The 20,903-nt window shown below is 44.4% G+C and overlaps 1 protein-coding gene across 1 annotated transcript in view; it reads right to left on the bottom strand.

Annotated features, from left to right (window-relative positions):
• SLC6A2 (solute carrier family 6 member 2) overlaps window positions 1-20,903 on the bottom strand; it is a 1,509,850-nt gene that overhangs the window by 243,882 nt on the left and 1,245,065 nt on the right. The window contains exon 11 of the mRNA XM_086945193.1: window positions 17,848-17,947. Coding sequence (XP_086801319.1) covers window positions 17,848-17,947 — 100 coding nt within the window. The remainder of the gene's footprint in view (window positions 1-17,847; window positions 17,948-20,903) is intronic.

The raw sequence follows: 20,903 nt of genomic DNA, 5'->3' as shown, positions 1-20,903 counted from the left end.
CAAGCAGAGTGTCCCGGCGCTAACAGACCTAACACAGCACAACCCAGGCGACAGAAGAGGAGTTAGAGACAGAACAGCCTCGTTTTGAGCTCTTTTCTGAAAGATGCTAAATTCTCGTTCTTTCTCAGAGCAAGTGGCAGCGCATTCCAGGCCTGCGGCGCCAGATATTTGAAGGATCGGCCCCCGGTCCATGCAGGCCTAATTGCCGGGACCCTGGCCAATGACAAGGCAGCCGAACGTAAGGCTCTGGATGGCTGATGGAAGACAACTCTCTTCTGCAGATAGAGAGCCCCCATGCCATGAAGGGCTTTGAATGCAACAGTAAGGGCTTTGAACCTAATGCGTTTCCGGATTGGGAGCCAGTGAAGGAACTTCAAAAGGCTGGAGGCATGAGACCTACGGCCAAGGACGAAAATTGCCCGGGCCGCCGCATTCTGCACCACCTTCAGACGCGACAAAAGATATTCAGGCAGGCCGAGGTAGAGTACGTTCGAATAATCCAAACTCGATCCGATCAGGGCTTGCACCGTTATTTTCCTATGGGCGGTGGACAGGAGAGGGAGGAACTTCCTTAACATTTTTAAAATCCCAAAACACTGCCCAACCAGACCAAGGATCTGCGGTTTCAAAGAGAGACAATTGTCCATCTTGACTCCAAGATTCTTAGCTACCATGGAGTCCAAGGATGGAGGGTACATCCCTGCGGGCCACCAGGTCTTCCATCCGGGGTCAGGGGGGCAACCAAAGAAGAGGAGCTCGGATTTGTTGGAATTACATTTCAGCTGATTTAATTGAAACCAGGCAAATACCGCGCCCAAGCAGTTCTTAATGCTTTCGCCATCAAAGTCTGTGTTCCTGTTACATGTGAAGAGGAGCTAAGTGTCATCGGCGTAGGAGACAATCTGGGCGCCAAAAGACTCTGCCAGTGCCGCGAGGGGGGACATATAGATATTAAAAAGGGTGGGGCTCAAAATCGATCCCTGAGGGACTCCCACCTCCAGGCGCGGCACTGCAGCAGAGTACGGAGGAGCCCAGACGGTCTGTTGCCGGTTGGAAAGAAACGACTCAAACCAAATGAACACCGTTCCTCGAACACCGATCTCCAAGAGTCTTGCCAGGAGGCGGTCATGGGGAACGGTGTCAAATGCCACCGAAAGATCTAATAACACTAACAGTGCTTTCCCTCCATTATCTAGGACTTCCTTGATGGCCTCTGACACCTCTAGCAGTGCCGACTCCGTACTCAGGTTAGCCCTAAAACCGGACTGGGTGTAGTGCAAGATCTCATGAGACTCTACAAAATTGGCCAGAACAGAGTGCACATGTTTTTCAGTCACCTTGGCCAAGACTGGAAGCAGCGAAATCGGCCTATAATTGGCATGGCTACTGGGGTCAAGGGATGGTTTTTTTTAGGAGGGGGAGAACCATCGCCTGTTTCCATGCTTGCGGCACAATTCCCGTTTGCAGCGATCGATTAAGAATAGGGTTGACAATCGGATTAATGACATGTGCGATTTTAGCAAAAAACTTTGCTGGGCATGGATCAAGCGGGGAGCCAGATCTCATTTTAGACAGAATTTCCAGAGAGGATTGAGGCTCAATGGAGGGAAAATTCATCAGAATGGGCTGTCCAGCGGTCGCTACAGGAATACTAGTTCCTGAATTACGCGCACCTCCTACCACCGCAGCTGGAAAAGTATCCTGGATACTATTGATCTTGTTCGCAAAGAAGCTTGCCAATTGGAAAACCCAAGGTTCCGAAAAGGAGCACTTGGGCGTAGTGGCGACCGGTAAGGTAAATTCCTTCACCACCAAGATGACTCCTTTGCTGGTATTGCTGGCCTTCTCAATTCGTCTGGCAAAGTAGGGCTTTTTCTCTAGGTAGATTTCCCTATGATAGGCCATAATCCTGCATTTATACTCCTCCTTCAGAGGTTCCAGATAGCTTACGCTCCTTGCTCTTTCTGATTTCTTACAAGTCCTGCGGCTAGAGTTAAGCGCAGGGGTAAACCATGGAGCAGAGGCGTGAGACGTGGCCTTGAAGGCCGCTCAGGCAGCGCCAGCTCCTTCAGACAGCGTGCAAGCCAAATTTGGAAGAAATTAATATCTGCCTCTATATCTCCCGACAGCAGACAAGGGTGGTTCGTCAGATATTGGTCAATCATGTCAGGTGATACTTTATGAAAGGCACGAGGAATCTGTGATGAATGCCCTTTATCCCTAATAGTGGGGCCAGAATTATGCAGAATATCAAAAGACACCAGCATATGGTCCGACCAAAGTACCGGCAAAGGGGGAGAAACTCTAATGAGAGCAGTAGAGAAAATTTGGTCCAGCGTATGTCCTTTGTTGTGCGTTGGAGACGTCAGATATGGCAGTAAGCCCAGAGGCTCAGTAGAGTCTAAAAGCTTGATCGTATCTACCGCCTCCCCTTCATCAAAATGAATATTGAAATCGCCAAGGAGTATGCAATGTTTAAATTGCACGCACAGTGACAAAATCACAGAGGAGAGTCCCTCATGGAAAGATCCGATGGGGCCCGGAGGTCTATAGACCAACAGTCCCGCACAGGATTGGGCTGGTGACAGTGACAGGCAAAATCCCAATGCTCCTGCTCCCTGAATGTCCTCTGTTGGTACGATAGAACATTTAACGCGCCTGTCGATCACTAAAGCGACTAAAGTATGTCCTCAATTGTTTCTAGAGTGGAGTCCTGCTGTAGGCTGGTATATAGACTTTCTATTTCCATTGAATAGACTTTCTATTTCCATTGACACAAGGATGTGTCGGTTCGGGTCAGATTATCATTATATCTTTATTCAATTTCATTATAAAATCATAAAAGCACATCGTTTGCCATACTTTTAGTAAATACATTTTCATACAGGTAATGAGGGAAAGAAGGAGGGTGGCAAATTCCACATCTATTGCTCTAGGGAGGTATACTATTAAATACATTTTGTTTGACACCTTCCCTTGTCCGTTGAGCATGAAACATTAACCAATAATTTTTCTTTTTGTAGATTCTATATACCTCATTATGATGTTCTATTTGCTGGTATAGGTGCTCTATTATTTGATAAAGTGTCATGTGCATATGCCTTGAACAGCTATTAGCGAGTCATGGTAAATTTAAAATACACAATAATAACAATTGATCTTATCATCACAAGAACATAAAATATTAGTTTAGCCATAAAAGTAACACATGATTGTTACATAATAATTTACTAAACTTTTGCACCTGAATTATTTAAAAAGATATAAAAAGTATTCCTAAAAATAATAAAATTGACTAATGTGATCCTTTTATATTTTCCATTATGACCCCCTGGGATTAGCCTATTTGAGCTTGTTTGATATTCTTTATTGCTCTACAACGTGTTATTCACACCTGGAGCAAATACCTGGACAGGCTAAAAATAAGCATTCTGTGCTGTCACTTTTCATAATTCTGACAATTTCATTTAAACGAGTGGCTGCCAGAATTCAACAGATTGGGATTAACCAGGCCCTTCCTGTTTGTTTGTACATAGGGCAAAAAAGCAAGGTGTGGACTACTAATTCAAGGACATCATCACACCCTGGGCAACTGGGTGCTATATGAACACCCACCCAGCAACTAACAAAACTGTTAAGTGGAAGGATACCATACCTACATTTCAAGTAAAGTTATCTTGCTAGTGGTGGCTCTATTCAGTACAAGAAATGTTTTAGCCGCATTTTGTCCTTGAAATTTAGGAACAAAGTTGTTAATGCTCACGTGGTATTACTATTTGTACACTTGTCCTCTACCTGCCTCCAGTATTTCTTTTTGAGAAGCTTAATTTAGTTTTTGGGGATATTCCAAGATGAAAGCCATAATTCACTCATGCCAAGTTTGAACAGCCATTGCTTGATATGATTGAGCCATTGAACATTGCCTTTAGAATCCAACAATAATATTTCTTGAAGTGATTCTTTCATTAGCAGTGGTGACTCATTTACCCATATGCGTAGCAAGAAAATTAAGGGGCATAGGGCAATTGCATGGGTGACATTCCTCATGCTCAAATCTAAATGCATTGGTATTAATGAGGCATATCGGGGAAGCTCCATCACAGATCTGGTCAAAATATTTTCTGTTTTTTTCGATAGAGGATGTGTTAATGTGTCCCCAGAGTTCTGCACCATAGAGTGCAGCTCCTAAACACTTTGCTTAGTATACTTGGATTACAGGGGTAAGTGGTCTATAAACTGACTTTCATTATATTTTTTATTTAAAGCTGCCTCCACATGTTGCAATGGCAATTGGCTTTTTAGTAATTGTGGTGACCATGAAAGTGTATTCAAAAGTTGAAATTCTAGGTAGTCAAATTGTTTTACTTCTTCAAATATTGTTAGACTCAATTTTATACTACGGTTAAAAGACTTGTAACGATTAAAAACCATGAATTTCTCTTTATGAGTGTTAATTTCTAATCCATGGTCTATGCAGGCCCTCTCAAACGTATTGACTATGTTTTGGAGTCCCATCGGTGAGCGCGAGATGAGCCGGATATCGTCAGCAAAAAGTAATGCGGGCACCTCTTGTCCTGCAAGCTTGGGAGGGTCACCCTTACAACCTGTTAATGTGGAGATCAATCCATTTATGTAAAGCGTGAATAGTGTTGGAACGAGAACGCAACCTTGCCTTACACCCCTACCATCCCCAATCTGTTTTGTTAAGTTGCCTTCCTTCCCCATCTGATTTGAGCATAGTTGTTTGTGTATAATCTTATAATAATTTGTTGGAGATTTATTGGAATCTCTAGTTCATTCAGTACTAACCATAGTTTTTCCCGGGGTACTAAATTGTAGGCAGCGTGCACAACTACTAATACCACATATAAGGTGCCCTTCCCAATTGGTACATATTTCCATAGAATCAGAAGTAAGCAAACCAATTAATCTACGCTGCTCGTTTTCCCTTTGGATCCTGCTTGTAGTGGAGATAATAAACCCCCACCCTTATCAAATCATTTATTCTCACTAACAAATGGTGACAGAATATTGTTTTGCGCAATATCAATGAGGCTTCTAGGCCTGTAATTTGCTCGGTCACTTTTATCTCCCTTTTTGTGAATGGGGACACTCTTGGCTCCTAGCCAAGAGTCTGGTATTTCTGACCCTTTTAATAATGTATTATGTGTATGGTTAAGAATGACACTCCATATTTGGGGTTCTGATAAATAGAGGTTTCCCGGTATTAGATCCAAGCCTGGAGCTTTCTCCCTCTGTATAGTCGCAATTGCTTCCAACGTTTTCGTCTATAGTGAAGGATAAGCAACCATTATCTTCTCCCAGGTTCAGGAGCTATATGCATATTACGCCATTATCAACTAACCCTACATATAAAGTAGAAAAATGATCTTCCCAGGTATGTGGGAGAATATGGAAGTCTTCTTCCAGCACCAGGTGTTTCGTCCCTTTCACAATTAAATGCCAACATTCTTTGCTGTTTTAAGTGCGTGCAGCAGCTAATAAATCTTGCCAAAGCTCTGTATGCCAGGTCCTATGTGCTTCATTGTGTGCATTTTTGTATGCCTTCCTTTTCGTGGCTATGGTGTTGGCCTGGCCGGAATTAATTGCTCCCATCGCCGCTTGCTATGCTAGTTTACAATTACTGTTAAACCACTCTTTTGTTTTATTCCTGGTCTTCCCCTTCCCAGTATATGTCTTGTGAAAGAACTTGTTTATATTGCTGACTAAGGATTTAAATGTGTCTACCTTTGCTTGCTCCTCCATATGAGCAGTGTCTAGAGTCTTCAAGGAGTCACTGAGTGAAGTAGTGTGGCTCACTGGTTAGAGGCGGCAGACCCGAGAGCAGAGGACGGCCCGGGACCAGGGTTCGATTCCCGGCGCAGCAGGTTTCTGGACCAGGGTCAGCGGACTCGATAATTCTCTCGCCTCGGTGCCCACTCTGATCAGCGATCACACTCGGCAACTCTGGGCATTAGCTTGCCTCATCTTCACTAACGGCCCCACCAGACCGCCGGGGATGCCTGGTCTCATCCTGGGGATACCCATTAAGGGACCATCTCTCAGGGAAGCCAGGAAGGGTTTCGCAGCGGTCGAAGCGCCTTGGGACCCTACGGGTAAGTAGTGCGCTATATAAATGCCTATACATTTACATTTACATTTACTACGGTGTATATTTGTGTCTGGGTCTCTGCACTATTCACAATTTGTGGCCATTTGATCCTTTTCCTGTTGTTACTAGTGGTGATACGATTAAGGGATTTACATTCCATAGGTTGTTGGGATACATAAGATACATCTTTTGGTTCCAAGGAGAGGGCCTTATGGTCACTGTCCTCGTCTTTCTATCACCTGCATGTCCACTAAACTTGACAATAGATATACATCAATCAAGAGGTAATCTATTCTAGTTTTTCTGTTTGCCCTCTTGTATGTGTGGTGAGGGATGCTACTTGGAGAGCTACTGTCACGTGCTTTGCTGGTTTTTCATAACTGAGCAATAGAATGCCCCAATCAGAGTCTTCTTCATCAGTGATGCTTTTGGTTGCTTCAAGAGGTTTGAATGTTACACTAAAATTCCTGACTACCACTAGGTGATGGTATGCCTTATCTGTCTCAAGGTATTGATCCAATTGTGCAATGTTTGGTGAGTGCTGGTGTTGAGAGGTGAACATATTATAAACATTCACAAGCAAGAGTGAATAGTTGGACCATGTGTTTTAATACTCACAGTCAGTAAATTTGGGCTATCAAGATCTAGCATTTTAATGTGAACCCTCCTTTCAATTTTGGTCCAAATTATTGGTCCACCTGCAGGGTCACATTTTATAGATGGGGTAGCTTCTATGCTGTAGTTAGTGAACCCAGCCCTATGCATTTAATGTACTGCCCAGGTCTCTTGAAAGAGGCAGATGTTATAGGTATCTATTAGTCTCCTCCAGTCTTCGCAGGCAATCTTAGACCTAATTTCTGCGATGTTCCAGGAGAGCAATCTCAATTTCATGATGCGTTTGTGAAATGACTGATGTTTGCCCTCATTGTGAGATATCAGGTGTGTGGGTAACTGCATTTATGGTAAGGTTGGAACTGGGGACTGTCCGCTCACAGCATTAGATGTGTGAACCCCCTGTAGGTTGTTTAATATACATCGGTAATAACCTTCCTGTTGTGTTTCCAACAGGTCGCTGCTAGAGAACAATCCTGGTGCCTGTCACGTAGATCTATTTGCAGGCACTATCTGTTGAATGGCATTAGTGGTGCTATCTTGTGTGCTCAGTTGATTCCTATTGTTAGGAGGGAGTATATTTGGGGGTGTGAACTGTATCTGGATCTGTGATTTAAACAGGGGCAGTTTGCGTTGTTCCAAATTAACTATCCCATGTACCAAATCGTTTGTGGCCAGTTCTGGTATAATATAATCTAAATCTTTGTTTATTGAACAATGCTTCGCACTTAGTATGTCTGATCTTATAATTAAATGACACTGTCTCACCTGCCTTATCCAGTGAATGGCTTTGTTTATCAGGGCGTCCCTGGATTCCCCTTGGTCATTTGTTAATTAGGGTACGTTTTCCATGATCACCCTCTTGCACCCCTCATTGTGGGTCTACTGTTCATACCCGTGCATATGCTCCCACCAGATGTCTCTTCACTGTCATTGTACCTCACCCTTCCGTGGCAGGATATTGAATTATATCCCCTCACATGAGTATTTGTGAGGTGGTTGGTGGTATGGTGGTTGATCATGACATCATTATGGCCCTCCAGTGGTCCTTTCAATATTCTTCCCGTACAACCCTCATCGCCAATCGCCTCTCCCAGATCATTTACTCTACCCTGGTAAGGACACTGATTGCGTGGATTATGGTGCATCAAAGGTTTGGCAAATAGATCAACCTGCGTAGTGCAAGAAGATGGATTGGTTTGGGGAAACTGATGCTGTGTAAGATTGCTTGACATAAGATGCTGGTGGTTTACATTGTTCAAGCCCCTCCTTTTCACCCTCTCCCCCTCCAGTCACCCCTCTATTACTTTGGTGGGTTATGTGCATGTAGCCAGATCCCGGCCCATACCCTACTTCTTGTGTCATGTGTGGGTGGACATTATTCAGTTGATCTATCAAAGTGCCTACAATTCTCCTGAGAACCATGACTTCTGCTGTCCAATCTTTCAGGTTATTCTTAAGATCGCTCAGTTCAATACAAGGGTCATTACTTTTTGCAGTAGTCCATCCACATTCGATGCCAACTGCGCTTGCTTCTATTAATGGGCCTGTCGGAGTTTGTTGTTCACCCTCAGTGACAGGACCTTCTGCTATGGAAAGGGGGTTGAAGGGGTTGGAGCAAATAATGCCCGTGACTACTGCTCTCTCCATCATCACATTAGAGCAGCCTTGGGTAGGCAATGGAGCCACTGGATTAGGCATTAGCTGATTTGAGTTTATTGTATTGCCGGGATGTACTTCACACACTAATCTGCTTTTAGGGGTTAGATCAGACCCTGGTGCTTCCTCCTTGGTTTACTTGTTTTACTGGGTGCAAAGATAGCTACCATTTTTGGGCCCTCTTTAGGAGGCTTGTTTTGCAAAATAGGGCTAGGCCCTTTGATGGTGTCCCGCATCATGGCTCCCTGTCTCTCTCCTACGACTCAGGTCCGGGTTAACGGTCAGCTCACCGACCCCATCTCAATATACAAAGGTACACAACAGGGTTGCCCCCTCTCCCCCTTCTTGTTCGCCCTTGTGGTGGAGCCTCTCGCCATTATGATTTGCCAGGCGCCATACATACATGGCATCCCACTTGGAGGCCACCAATACAAGGTAGCCCTGTTCGCAGATGACCTCCTCCTTACATTATCCCAACCACACACATCCTGCCCGCCCTCTATCATCTTTTGCGCTTATTCGAGCAAGCATTGGGCCTTAAGGTTAACCATGAAAAATCTTTGGCCCTGAATCACCATTCCGGTAGAGGAGCTCCCAACACTCTAGGCGCTTGTCCCCAACAGGTGGGCCCCTCACTCCATCAGATATCTTGGGATTAATCTGACTCCTACCCTTACCACCTGGTCACAAGGCAACTGGCAGGAATGCAGACGGTCAGTGCTAGAGGACTTGCAAACTTGGAAGCCTCTTTCTCTCTCGAGGCTGGGCCGTCTCCATGCCCTTAAAACGTCCATCTTACTGAAAATGTTATATGTATTTCAATCACTCCCCACTCCTATCCCACAACATTAGATCCAAAGCATGCAGCGTGAATTCACCATGTTTATCTGTGGGGGTCACAGACCGCACTTTTCTAATAAAATCCTCATGTTGCCTCGGGATAGGGGAGGCCTGGCTTGCCTCAACCTGATAGAACACTACTGGGCATCGCACTTACGTCTCATTTCCGAATGGATGGCATGGGAAAGTGAGAAGGTGTAGTTCCATATGGACAGGGGTTTGACTGGGTGTTCTATATGGAACCTACCATGGCAACACCGGGCCTCTCGCTCCCGCAGTGCGTGCATAGCCATTCCTACCAAGACTGTTTTTGACATCTGGGACAAGGTAGCCGTGTCCAAAGGTCTCACTACCTTTCCATACCCCCACACTCCCATTGCTGGCAACTCCCTCTTCCCACCTGCCCTACATCTCCCGTTTTCGCTGAATGGCTGGATGGTGGGTGTAGAATGACTAGGGACCTTTACGTAGGGACCACCTTCAAGACTTTTGAACAATGTAAACAGGAGTTTCAACTCCCCGAAGGGGTTCGTCTACAATATGTGAAACTTCGACACTGAATCTCTGACGCAGGCAGCCACACGTGCCCTTACGCCCTTCAAGCGGCTGGTTCGCTCGTTTGATAACTCTAGGGGCCTTATCTCTTGTACGTATCATATTCTCCAGCATCCCCTGCGGATAGCCCTGCATCCCTATCAATCTCGTTGGCAATCCGACCTATCCACAGAAATTGCACCCACACAATGGGATTGCCTTTGGCATGACATTCCAAAGGTCTACCATTGCGTCTCCCAGGGGGAAATTGCTTATAAAGTGATGACCCAGTGGTACTACACCCTGCACATGCTACATAAAATGTTCCCTACATCCTCTTTGCTGGTGATGCTTGAATTCTCCCAGAGATTTCCTTCAGATTTGGTGGACCTGTCCACTTCTGGCCACCTACTGGAAAGAGATCCTCAGCCACATTAATTTGGTTCTTGGTTTCCCCCTGCCTGAAACTCCAGCTACGGTTCTCCTGGGTATCAAGACTGACAATCTGTGCGTGCTGACGCGTGGAGACTGGCACATCTGTCTTCATCTGTCTCCTACAGCGCCAAGACGCCGCGGCATTCGTGCGCTTTATAAGCACTTCAGTCAGTCAGTCATATGTTGGGCGGGGCTAAACAACTCATAGCCCAATATTGGAAAAAAGCGGAGACTCCCCCAGTCACTATTTGGTTCACTCGCTTGTGGCATACCATGGTGATGAAATTACCCACTGCGTGCTTACAGTCCTGAGACACCCATTTCACCAAACTTTGGCAACCATTAATAGATCATTTCTGCAGGATAGAACGTGCCCATCTTCAGCCCCCGAAACTCCGGGCTTTACACCTTTTTGAAGATGCAATACACCTCCAACACACTCCCTTGACTCCAACGTCAACACACTGCAATTTGTCTTCCAAGCCACGCTATCTGCAGTAACCACCACTCGTGCTCTACCCTCCCTTTCTCTTCTTTTTCTCTTCTTCTCTCTTTATTCTCTGTTTATTTTATTTCTTCTCACTCTTTATCCTCTAGGAGTCTCGGGGGGCTCATCCCCTCCTCACACGTATCCTTTTCTTTTATTTGCATATTGTTTTATGTTTGAGTCCATTTGTTTGTTATGGTTCTTCCCATTTGGAGAAATCCTAAAACCTGCACCTACCACATTTGATTGTCATGCTATGCGGCCGGCCCGGCTTGGGTTGTAGGCAACTTGCTGTGTTATCCAATTTCCATGCATAGCCTCACGATGCCACACCGTTGCTCACTGCTTGTTTACCACATCACGCGGCCGGCCCGCCAAAGGGTTGTAGGCGACATGCTATGTGCATGTTGATTCTTTTTCTCTACCTTAATAAAATAGATTTACATCAAAAAGCATAAGGCCACATCAGAGGCCAGCACTCACAGGCATCATAGACCACAACATGTAAATGGCAAAACCGAAGAGTTTGTTTTGCGAAGTCAAATCCTATTTACAACCCGAGATGAAAACGATAAAAAAGGTTCTCTCCCACCCCAGATTTTTAGCTGATTGCTTTGTACAAAGACTTTCGGTGCCAGGGGTGTTTGTGGGGATTTATAAATCTTCAGTAAAGTGTTTCCAAATGAATTCATGATTCGTAATAAAGTAGTCCAGATAAACAAAGTTTAAAATTCAGTGAACTGGCACACAAGTATAACACTACCTGATAAACTTTGACTAGAAATGGAAAACGTGTTTAACACAATCTTGTCATGATCTTCTATTTGTGTTGAACATTGTTGGCTGTTTGCAACCGAAAGACACTATGGGCCCGATGTAGGTGGCTCATTACCAGTCGATAAACCCGAAATTCTGTAAATTTCAGGCTTACCGCCCGGTATTGAGCCATTTTCAATGTAGGCGATGATTCGGTAAATACAGAATCGGTATTTACCGATTCTGTATTTACCGAATCATTATTTACCGAATGGGTAAATGGTATGTAGGAAGTACATTTAAGAGTGCTTATGTGCTTTCAAGATTCGTTATTTATCACCAACTACAAGTTGGTGGTAAATATAGAAAACCATTGGAAAAGCAATTTTGTGCTTTTTTTAACAGTACCACGTGGCAGACATACATGCCTTTAGGGCATGTATGTGTGCCACATGTGCACACATGCATGATTCAGGGGTGCAATAGGGTGTCAATGTGCCACCCTGCCACCCTTGAATGTGTTCCCCCTATTACCGATTCGGTATTTACCGAATCGGTAATAGTGAATGGCTTCCCATTCATTCCTAAGGGCCTTCAGGCCCATAGGAATAAATGGGAATGGTAAATACCGAATATTACTGAATAGGTAATATTTACCGAATCTTTAGCTACATACCATTTACCGATTTTGAAATACCGAATCGGTAAAATTCGGTATTTTAGAATCGGTAAACAGTATTTACCTACCTAGGACTCTATATGGACAAACCTGTTAAGGTACTGTGGGTATGTTCAGGCAGAATATATATATTTTCATTCTGTGGTATTGATAAAATACACAAAACATGAGCTGGTGTGTAGACAAATTCACTACGGCATGGTGGTTTTCTTTTTTTGCGCAAATAGGAGCATGTTTAGTTGTCGAATAATAAACTTGTACTCCTGGCATCTGCCTAGTATGTTTTCGCGTACTGAACAAGTGTGTTGCAGAAAACTATTCAGACAATTTATTGTTGCGGCGATAATTTACCTTTTTCCCCCCAGTCAGCCAGGAAGAGTCGTCAAAATTAATCAATGGAAGCGCTTGCAAACTGTTTCAATTTCGTTTAATTTCGAATGGCATCGGAGCAGTGACGTACTGAAAGCTGGAGTACAGTCTGGGTAGCTGGTGTTCGTTTTTGGTACCAAACGCTGTAAAATTGCATGGGTGGCACACTAGAGCCATGTTCAAAGGACCCGCCATGGGACCTGTAATAAGTTTGATTCCCTTATATACTCCCTTCTAACCAACAAAAGAAAAAGTCGATGGACTACTACTAATTACGAACACTAAGGGGCCCGATGTAGGTAATTCCTATTTACCTACACTTAAATACCGAATCATACCGATTCGGTATTTAAGAGTAGGTAAATAGGAAGGGGGCAGATGTAGGTAATTCCTATTTTAGAATTATCGAATCTGTAAGATTTGGTATTTACCAATTCGGTAAATACCGAATCGGTATTTCCTATTGATTCCTATGGGCCTTGAAGCCCATAGGAATCAATGGGAAATACCGATTCAGTATTTACCGAATCGGTAAATACCGAATCCTGCAAGGGTGAACAGGGTGTCACTTTGACACCCTGTAGCACCCCAATTCCAGGCTTGTGTCCCATGTGGCACACATACATGCCCTAAGGGCATGTCTATGTGTCACATGGCACAGGTGTACATGCACAGATGTGCATGTACCCCTGAATTCGGTATTTTACCACCCAATTGTATTGGGTGATAAAATACCGAATTCTGAAGGCCTGTAGCACTGTAAACAGTGCTACCTACATCTGGGATTTACCGAATCGGTAAAATTACCGATTCGGTATTTTACAGAATCGGTAAATTTACCGATTCGGTAAATTTACCGATTCTGTAAAAGAAATTGGCCCCTACATCTCAATCACCAAATACCGGTCGGTAATGGCCGAATTCGGCCGTTACCGACTGGTGTTTGGTGATCTACATCGGGCCCATAGAGAGTAAGCTACGTTAAAAGCCACAATGAGCTCAGCAGCCATATTAAACAATGTTTGCTTCTCCCCAGGTACATAGCAGCGAATTAATCTATTACAGGACTTCGGAACATTAATCCATACGACAAAGGTCAATACCGCTGTACAGGCAATACTGTGAGTCACATTAACGATATCTCAATTAAAGGAGGACACATTATAAATATGACCATATACAATCTCTGCATATGCGCAGTAACTGCGTATGAACAAAGAAGCCGTGAGCACAGCTGCGGTCGGCAGTAGGAGTTCCTGCAGGGCGGTGACGTGGGGAAGGGCAGGGTGGGGGGTAGTAATGTTTGGATTACGGAGTTTAACAGGTAAGTAAACATATAAATAAATAAAACAAATTTCGTTGCGTGCACTGCATCACCAAATGTGTTGCAGTGCGCAGAACGAAATTTGTTTTATTTATTTATATGTTTACTTACCTGTTAAACTCCGTAATCCATACATTACTACCCCCCACCCTGCCGCTCCCCCTCCCCACGTCACCGCCATGCAGGAACTTCTACTGCCGACCGCGGCTGCCTGAGCATAGTGGCCCTGATAAAAGTTGCCAATATACCCCAACAAAAGCCGTAAGGATTGCATCAATTGTATTTTGGCCAATAAAATACTACAAATAAAACAAGAGAATGAGATGGCCAGTGGCCGTGAAGAAAGAGGAAATGGCGCATGAATGAGCAGAGACAGGCAAACCAAAACAAGCAGCAATGGGCGGAATGCAAACGTTAAAAAACAAGAGTTCTCCAAAACAACAGTTAAAGAATGCAAGCGTAAATAAACTGTAGTTGGCTGGTGCTCCTCAGCCTTGAATGGAAGTGAGGTAACAGCTGTGCAAACAAGTTAGGAGGCAGCAAAGAAGAGCGATGCAGGAGTGCACCCATGGTAAGCAGCAGGCGGGAATAAAGTTGTTTTATTGATTACAGCAGGTCTTCAAGACAGCACATGAGTGCTGCCTAGTGTTGACCTAAAAAATTGGCATCCAATGAGTAACATCGAGGAATGCATTCAAGGGTCGCCTAAGCCACTATTTGCTCCCCCTTCTGCCTGCAGCTGGCATTCACAAAATGGAAGCCGTCTGCCAGAGGCTGTTTCTCTTTCTAAATGGCTGTCGCCTATGTTGACAGGTAGGGACTTCATCATTGGTGTGTTCCTGTCTTTGGTGGCTTAGTGGACTAATGCACCCATTGTAGGGCCTTGTGTTTGCCGCAACTGCAGTCATAGGTCATTGGTACATTCCACTGTGCTTTATTCGGAGGAAGGGGACAATCACACCCCTCTGCCCACAAAATTGCAAGAGTGTAGAAAGTACTTTTGTGAGTTGGGAAGACATTTCCGACTCGAAAAGTCCACTTCCTACACTCTAGCTCGGCTCACTCTTTCACAGTAGTAAAAGTTGTGATATTTTGAATTACAGCTGTGAGACCTCCAAATATTTGTACATCAAGCCCTGCATGGCAGCTTTCTGGAAGACAGCAAAGATTGTTGTCATAGACAAGTGTGACTAACTTGCCATTTCGTTCACATTTTGTTGTAATATGTAAATAAATATTAAAGACCGACTAATATGAAAATTTGAACTTTGATTGAATTCAAATCCCAGGAGTAAAACACTCAGCCAGATTATTACAAGGACCACAGCGAGAGACTGGAACCCAGCCAGATACAAACAGTCACGAGGCAAAACGCGAGGCAATTTCAATCAAGAACAGAATATACTTTTCAAATGTGATCTAAATGTTTTAGCTCTGCTGATCTCTGCCAAAATGTCATGTTTGTCTCCAGGCAGGAATTAACTTCCTGCGGGGTCACCCGAGCAACTGGGGGTCCAGAGAAATCAGAGGTGGGCTAAACAATGCCAGATTTCATCCGGCAAGTTTTCAAAGACAGCCAGGAGCAATGACGCACATGTCTTTATAATGGGCTGGTCATATGTGCTTCTTAAACACCGATCAGCAGCTGAAAAGACTCTTCGCTAACGTAGAAAGAATCGGTTGAAAAACTGCACTGTCAAAATGCAGGCGGTAACAAAATCTTCATGTTAATCTACACAAGCGAATTATTCTGTTAGAGATTTCTAGTTAAAAAATCGCACAATGAACCCACCTTAAATTATAAAACTAATATCATGGGTCACGCCATTTGTAGTATTGAATTTCTCTTACTCAACCACAGTTATTACCAGGCAAGATCAACTAGTTTTGTTTTCATATTGTCAGTGTGTTTTTTTCCTTTTGATATCTTCCACTCAAGGTGGTCACGCTACCGTGTGCAGGGGCGTAACATAGACATTCGATGGTCCCCCAACCCTTCAGGGAGCCCCATTCCTCCCAGGCCACTAAATAGCTGTGAGATATGGGAAACTCAGGGGCCCCTTACTGCATTCTGCAGGGGACTCCATCATTTTGTGTTACTCCACTGAACCTCTGCTATTAATGGATCTACAAAACAAAAGTAAAGACAACACGAAGTAAATTAATGAAAGAAAGGAAGATCTTTCAGAAAAGTCAATGCAGAGCAGTTAAGTGGTATACAGTTGCGTCCAGGTCTTTTCTATAGGTCCTACATCCTGTTGAAATGGAACTCTCAAAATTTAATTGACAAGAGACAATTTTCATTTAATCCCAAAGTACAAAATTGACATGATACTACCACTTCAATTCTCAAAAGTACAATATCTTGTTTATAGTTCTGTTTGGCACAGGGTGGCTCATCCGTTTATCATCTCACTTGTTATCTGACATACCGGGTTATAATGGTACGAGGTATCAAAATATTTGAAATGATCAAAAGTGAACTTGCGAGCAAGTGGTCAGCTACCTGAGACACAATTTATTGGATTTAAATGTGCGCACGTTTTAGTACAAGCATTGTTTCACCAAAGTCGCGTTACATACCCTCACATAGTACTAGAGTGCAGTCCACTTCTAAAGGAGAGTTGCATGTGTTGTGAAAACATCTTAGTCCTGCTCTCTTTAGGACCTCACTCAGCTCAAAACTGCGTCATAGTCCTTGAGAAGTATCACAAAAATTGAGCACTGGGGGCGCTAAATTTAAACTCAATCTCTGTCACATGTTTAAGATGGCTGGCCTATTATGCACAGGGTGCACTTTCCTGTTTGCGCCACATGGTGTTCTGAGGGCAAAGATGGACAGTGCACTGTTTTACGAATAATGCACTGCATCCAGGGCATCCGCAAACTCATGCGAAATACGCAGTCACTGCTTCAAAGCCACTCTGTGTTTCATAGTAAAGACAGCATACCACCTGGTCTTTGAAGAGGAGAGAGAGATCCTCTTGCAGGTGAGTGCAGTGAGTGACTGCACTCGCCTGTAGGGGGATGTCTGGAGGGAGGGGGGGAAGTCAATGGGACTCCTTTTATCCCCTCCAGAAAGCTTCTTATAGAAGGTGCACTGAAAGTGTGGCATCTTTTTGTGGCATACTTTCAGTGCATCTCCTAAGGGCCAGTTTGCCTCTGCGCTGTGTCACTAATATAGCGATGGCGCAGAGGCAAAATATGACCCTCCTATACATGAGGCCATGCCCTCATGCAAATGAGGGAACACCCTCCCATGATAGCGCTGGCTGTCTCACCAATAGTCACTAATGAACCTTTAAATTAATCATTTATCAAGTATATGGAGGTTGGGGAGGTTAAAGGAGGCACTTTACAAAAGCAACAATGGACATATAGAAATTTTTGACAACTTGCAACAGCTCATCCCTACTTTGCTGCTATCCACTGTTCGGCCTTTTATTGTTGTACCAATGCTCTATGAACAAGCAGTGGGGTTCGGTAGGAGTCTGTCAAAGGCCAATTCATAGCACAGCATGTCTATATGTTTATAAGAATATTCAAGTACATTTGTTGTGGTAGTGACGAGTACCCTCTGCAGTTACCAGAAGATGTGTGATTAAGACCCATGATTCCTTGGATTCACTGGTATATCGGAGGCATTCGTCGGCCAATCAAAATCAATACTCTAGGAGGCACGTAGAGCGAATGTATACAAGGGCATTTAGAGAAGTAGAAGCAAGATATTTTAAAATAGTATTGCAAATACCACGTAAAACAGTTTGAGGATAGGGAACAAATGGAAGTATAGGTACACTATGTATTAGATCTCCAGAAATTGTCAAAGATAGTTGTATAGCGAAAGAAATGTGCCACACAGCCAGGAAACAACTGAGTATTATGCACAGCTGTGAGAAAAAAAACCTGTATTCTAGTGTTAAACATGATTGATCTTAGAATATATATAAAAAGTTTATAATTGTAATTAGGGCAATAACTGGGTTGTTTCTTACCAAATTTTCAGAAGAATAGTTAATAATTTAATGTATAATACTTGCCATAAAACCATGAAACGCCAATCGCTTCCATCAGAACAGCAAATAAGATAGATGTGCCTGCTGCAAATGAGTCCAACAGTGTGAATACATAAATTCCACCCTGGAAAAGAAGTAAATAAGCCCGTATTCAGAGAATGTCATTATCTTTATAAGAAACGTGTTCTTACTATCTTTACATTAAAAAACTTGCTCAGTGAAATTGAAAAAATGTTGTGACTAGGACTATGGTCAGGTCTGCCTTGAAGAGAGACTAAAAAACGCAGAAATATTCTACTTAGATATATAATAGTATGAGGTACGATTCCCGGCAAAAGTTGTAAGGATCTTAATATTTCGGCAAAAATGCAATGTATGATCTGAAAAAAAGATTTCTTCTTGGTATTGTTATCCGCCTTTATATTTTTTGACTACTCAAAGATATATTTTTCAAATATTGCTTAAAATATATTACTTATGTTTTAGTTTCTGTGTTCTTTCTACCTTTGCACTTGAGGAAGAGTCAGTCACATTTGAAAAATATCTCAAAAGAGAGTCTCATATTACTGCATTATGAGCATATGGGTGACATTATTGTCAGTCATACATACCTTTCCCCCACCATAGACAGTGTTATCATTAGTGTTAGAAATGGGGATCTCTGGTTGGCTAAGGCTTTCACCAAAGCCAGGCAGAGACCACCACTCTAGTCAGGGATAGGGAGTTACACGCCAAAGATAACCTCTGCTCACCCCCATGGTAGCTTGGCATGAGCAGTTAGGTTTATCCCGGTGGCAGTGTGTTAAGCATTTGCGCAACGCACACAGTAACAACACACTAGACACGCCACAAACGGTACACACAAGGTTGTATAAAAATAGCCTTTGTATTATTATAAAAACACATCAGATAGTAATCATACAATATACACTGTGCCAACTGGGACGGGCAATATTTAAAAGGCAATATTTGCACATGACAGGGCCACGTGGGCCACTGTCAGAATTAGCACTTGATAAAGAAATAGTAAAAGTAAGAATATATATGAACTTAGAACACAGCCAGTAATCACTGGCAGACACTATACACAGCGTCAACCTGTAAAATAAATCAGAACCGGCACAGTGTCACATAAGGCGAGAAGTCTATTCTGTGCCAACTTCATAAGTCCAAATCTAATAGACCACAACTCCTAAACATAACTTGCATTAGGGAATACACTTAATAACATAACCTGCAGTAGGAAATACATCAAACCTAGACCACAGTAGAGAAATAAAACAATAGTAAAACCTAATAATCATAAAAGATCATCTATAAGCATAAATCAAGGTGCATCAATCATACTACAAACATTACATTTCCTAGCACCTATAAAAAGTACACTAGGGCCTTGCGCCCTACAAACCTAATAGTCCCCTGGGCCAACTGGTCATCTAAAATGGGCTCAAAAGCCCTCTGTCCACAAAGTCAGGGCTGCTGCCTAAGCAGCGATAGTCACAGGGGTGCACTTGGCGCACTTGGCACAAACCTAAACGTGGCAGCTGCCCACTACTTGCTGGAGGGCCTAAACGTTGCAAGTTGCAAGGTATGGGGGCAAAGGAGTGTGTCTCATTCCTGGGTTAAAAGAACATGTCCCCAGAAATAAAAGAAGAACCTAAACAGTGCAGCTCCCCACTACTTGCTGGGCAGCTGGGGTGTAAAATTGCGGCAAGGGCCGTCTCTGGCCTTGGGGAACAAATGCGCCGCACGTTGGAGCCATCTGGCTCTGAAAGTAAACATGTGTCTTGGAGCCCTCTGGCTCCTGAAATAATGGTGCACCTAATAAGGGGAAGAACTGGCCCCATAAACACTGGCGCTTTAAATAAATGTGCCCCTGGTGGAGCTACTGAGGCTCTGTAGGTGATGGGGCAAACACGGCCCTGAAACAACTGGGGCCTCATTGGAGCCACGGAGGCTCTGGGGGGCAATGGTGCGAAAATGCGGGCAAAGGACCCGGCCCCTCGGGACTCGTTAAACAATTATGTGCCCCCTTTTGGTGGAGTTACCCCCCTATCAGGTGGGGGGGCTGCTTGGGAAAACAACAATGGTGCCCAAAGGCAGGGGAGCCACCTAGGGCTTTAAAGAACATATGCCCCCAAAGTAAATATGCCCCACGGTGTGCCCCTCTGGGCTTGTTAGCAGTCAGGGCCCTTTAACCAATCCTGCCCTTTAAGGAAATATGCGCCCAAACTCGGTGGAGCAGCCCGCTGCAAGGCGGGGCTGCTCTTCTCTGGCGGGGGCTCTTCCTCGCACTTGATGCTGGCCTGCACAGCTTCCCTCCTCTCATGGGAGCCCTGCGTAGCCAAGCGGCGCCCCGAACTTCACCCGGGCCCCCTCCCGGGACCCGGGGCTTCTGTACTCCGGCCGCTACCACAGGGCTCTCCCTTCAACATGGAAGCCCCCCATTAGAGTGTCCTGCCGGCCTCTCTGCTTCCGCGCCACAGCGTGCGGAAGTCCTCAAAGATGGGCCAATCCCCGTGCTACACACCGGTGACGCTGCGGTAGTCTCGGCCGGCTAAGACCAATCCCAGCGCAACCCTTTAGAATGACGTCAGCGGCTCGCTCTCGGCCTCGGTGCTGCAGCGGTGATCTCTTGGGGTGAAAAACGAGGGGTAGGCTCCCTCGAGTCTAAAAATAAATATAGCAAGCAGGGTGGCACCCGTAATTACGTATGAAAAAGTGGGGTGGCACCCGGATTATAAATCACGAGGTAAGCGGGGTAGGCACCTGCAATAAGGTTTCATGGGGGAATCCCTCACGTCGGGATTCCCTCCAGCAGGACACGCAGCACCGCGCTGCACCAACCCATGCATTTCTCCTACTTTGGGGAAAGATTTGGAATAATAAGCATATCGCTGGGGAGGTCTTCCCCTGAGCCCCAGCAGCAGCACGCCCCTAGTAGTTTCAAGTTTGCAAACCAGAACATTTTCATGGGGTCACAGCCCCTTCTTTTATACACACAAATCCTTTGTCTAAAATGTGCAGGCAAGGGGAGAACCAGATGCAACTGGTTCTGGAGCACTTAGTTTTTCTTAGCC

Source organism: Lissotriton vulgaris, chromosome 12 (genome assembly GCF_964263255.1).
Source record: "Lissotriton vulgaris chromosome 12, aLisVul1.2, whole genome shotgun sequence".
NCBI classification, from domain to species: domain Eukaryota; kingdom Metazoa; phylum Chordata; class Amphibia; order Caudata; family Salamandridae; genus Lissotriton; species Lissotriton vulgaris.
This window is presented reverse-complemented; position numbering and strand designations above follow the sequence as displayed.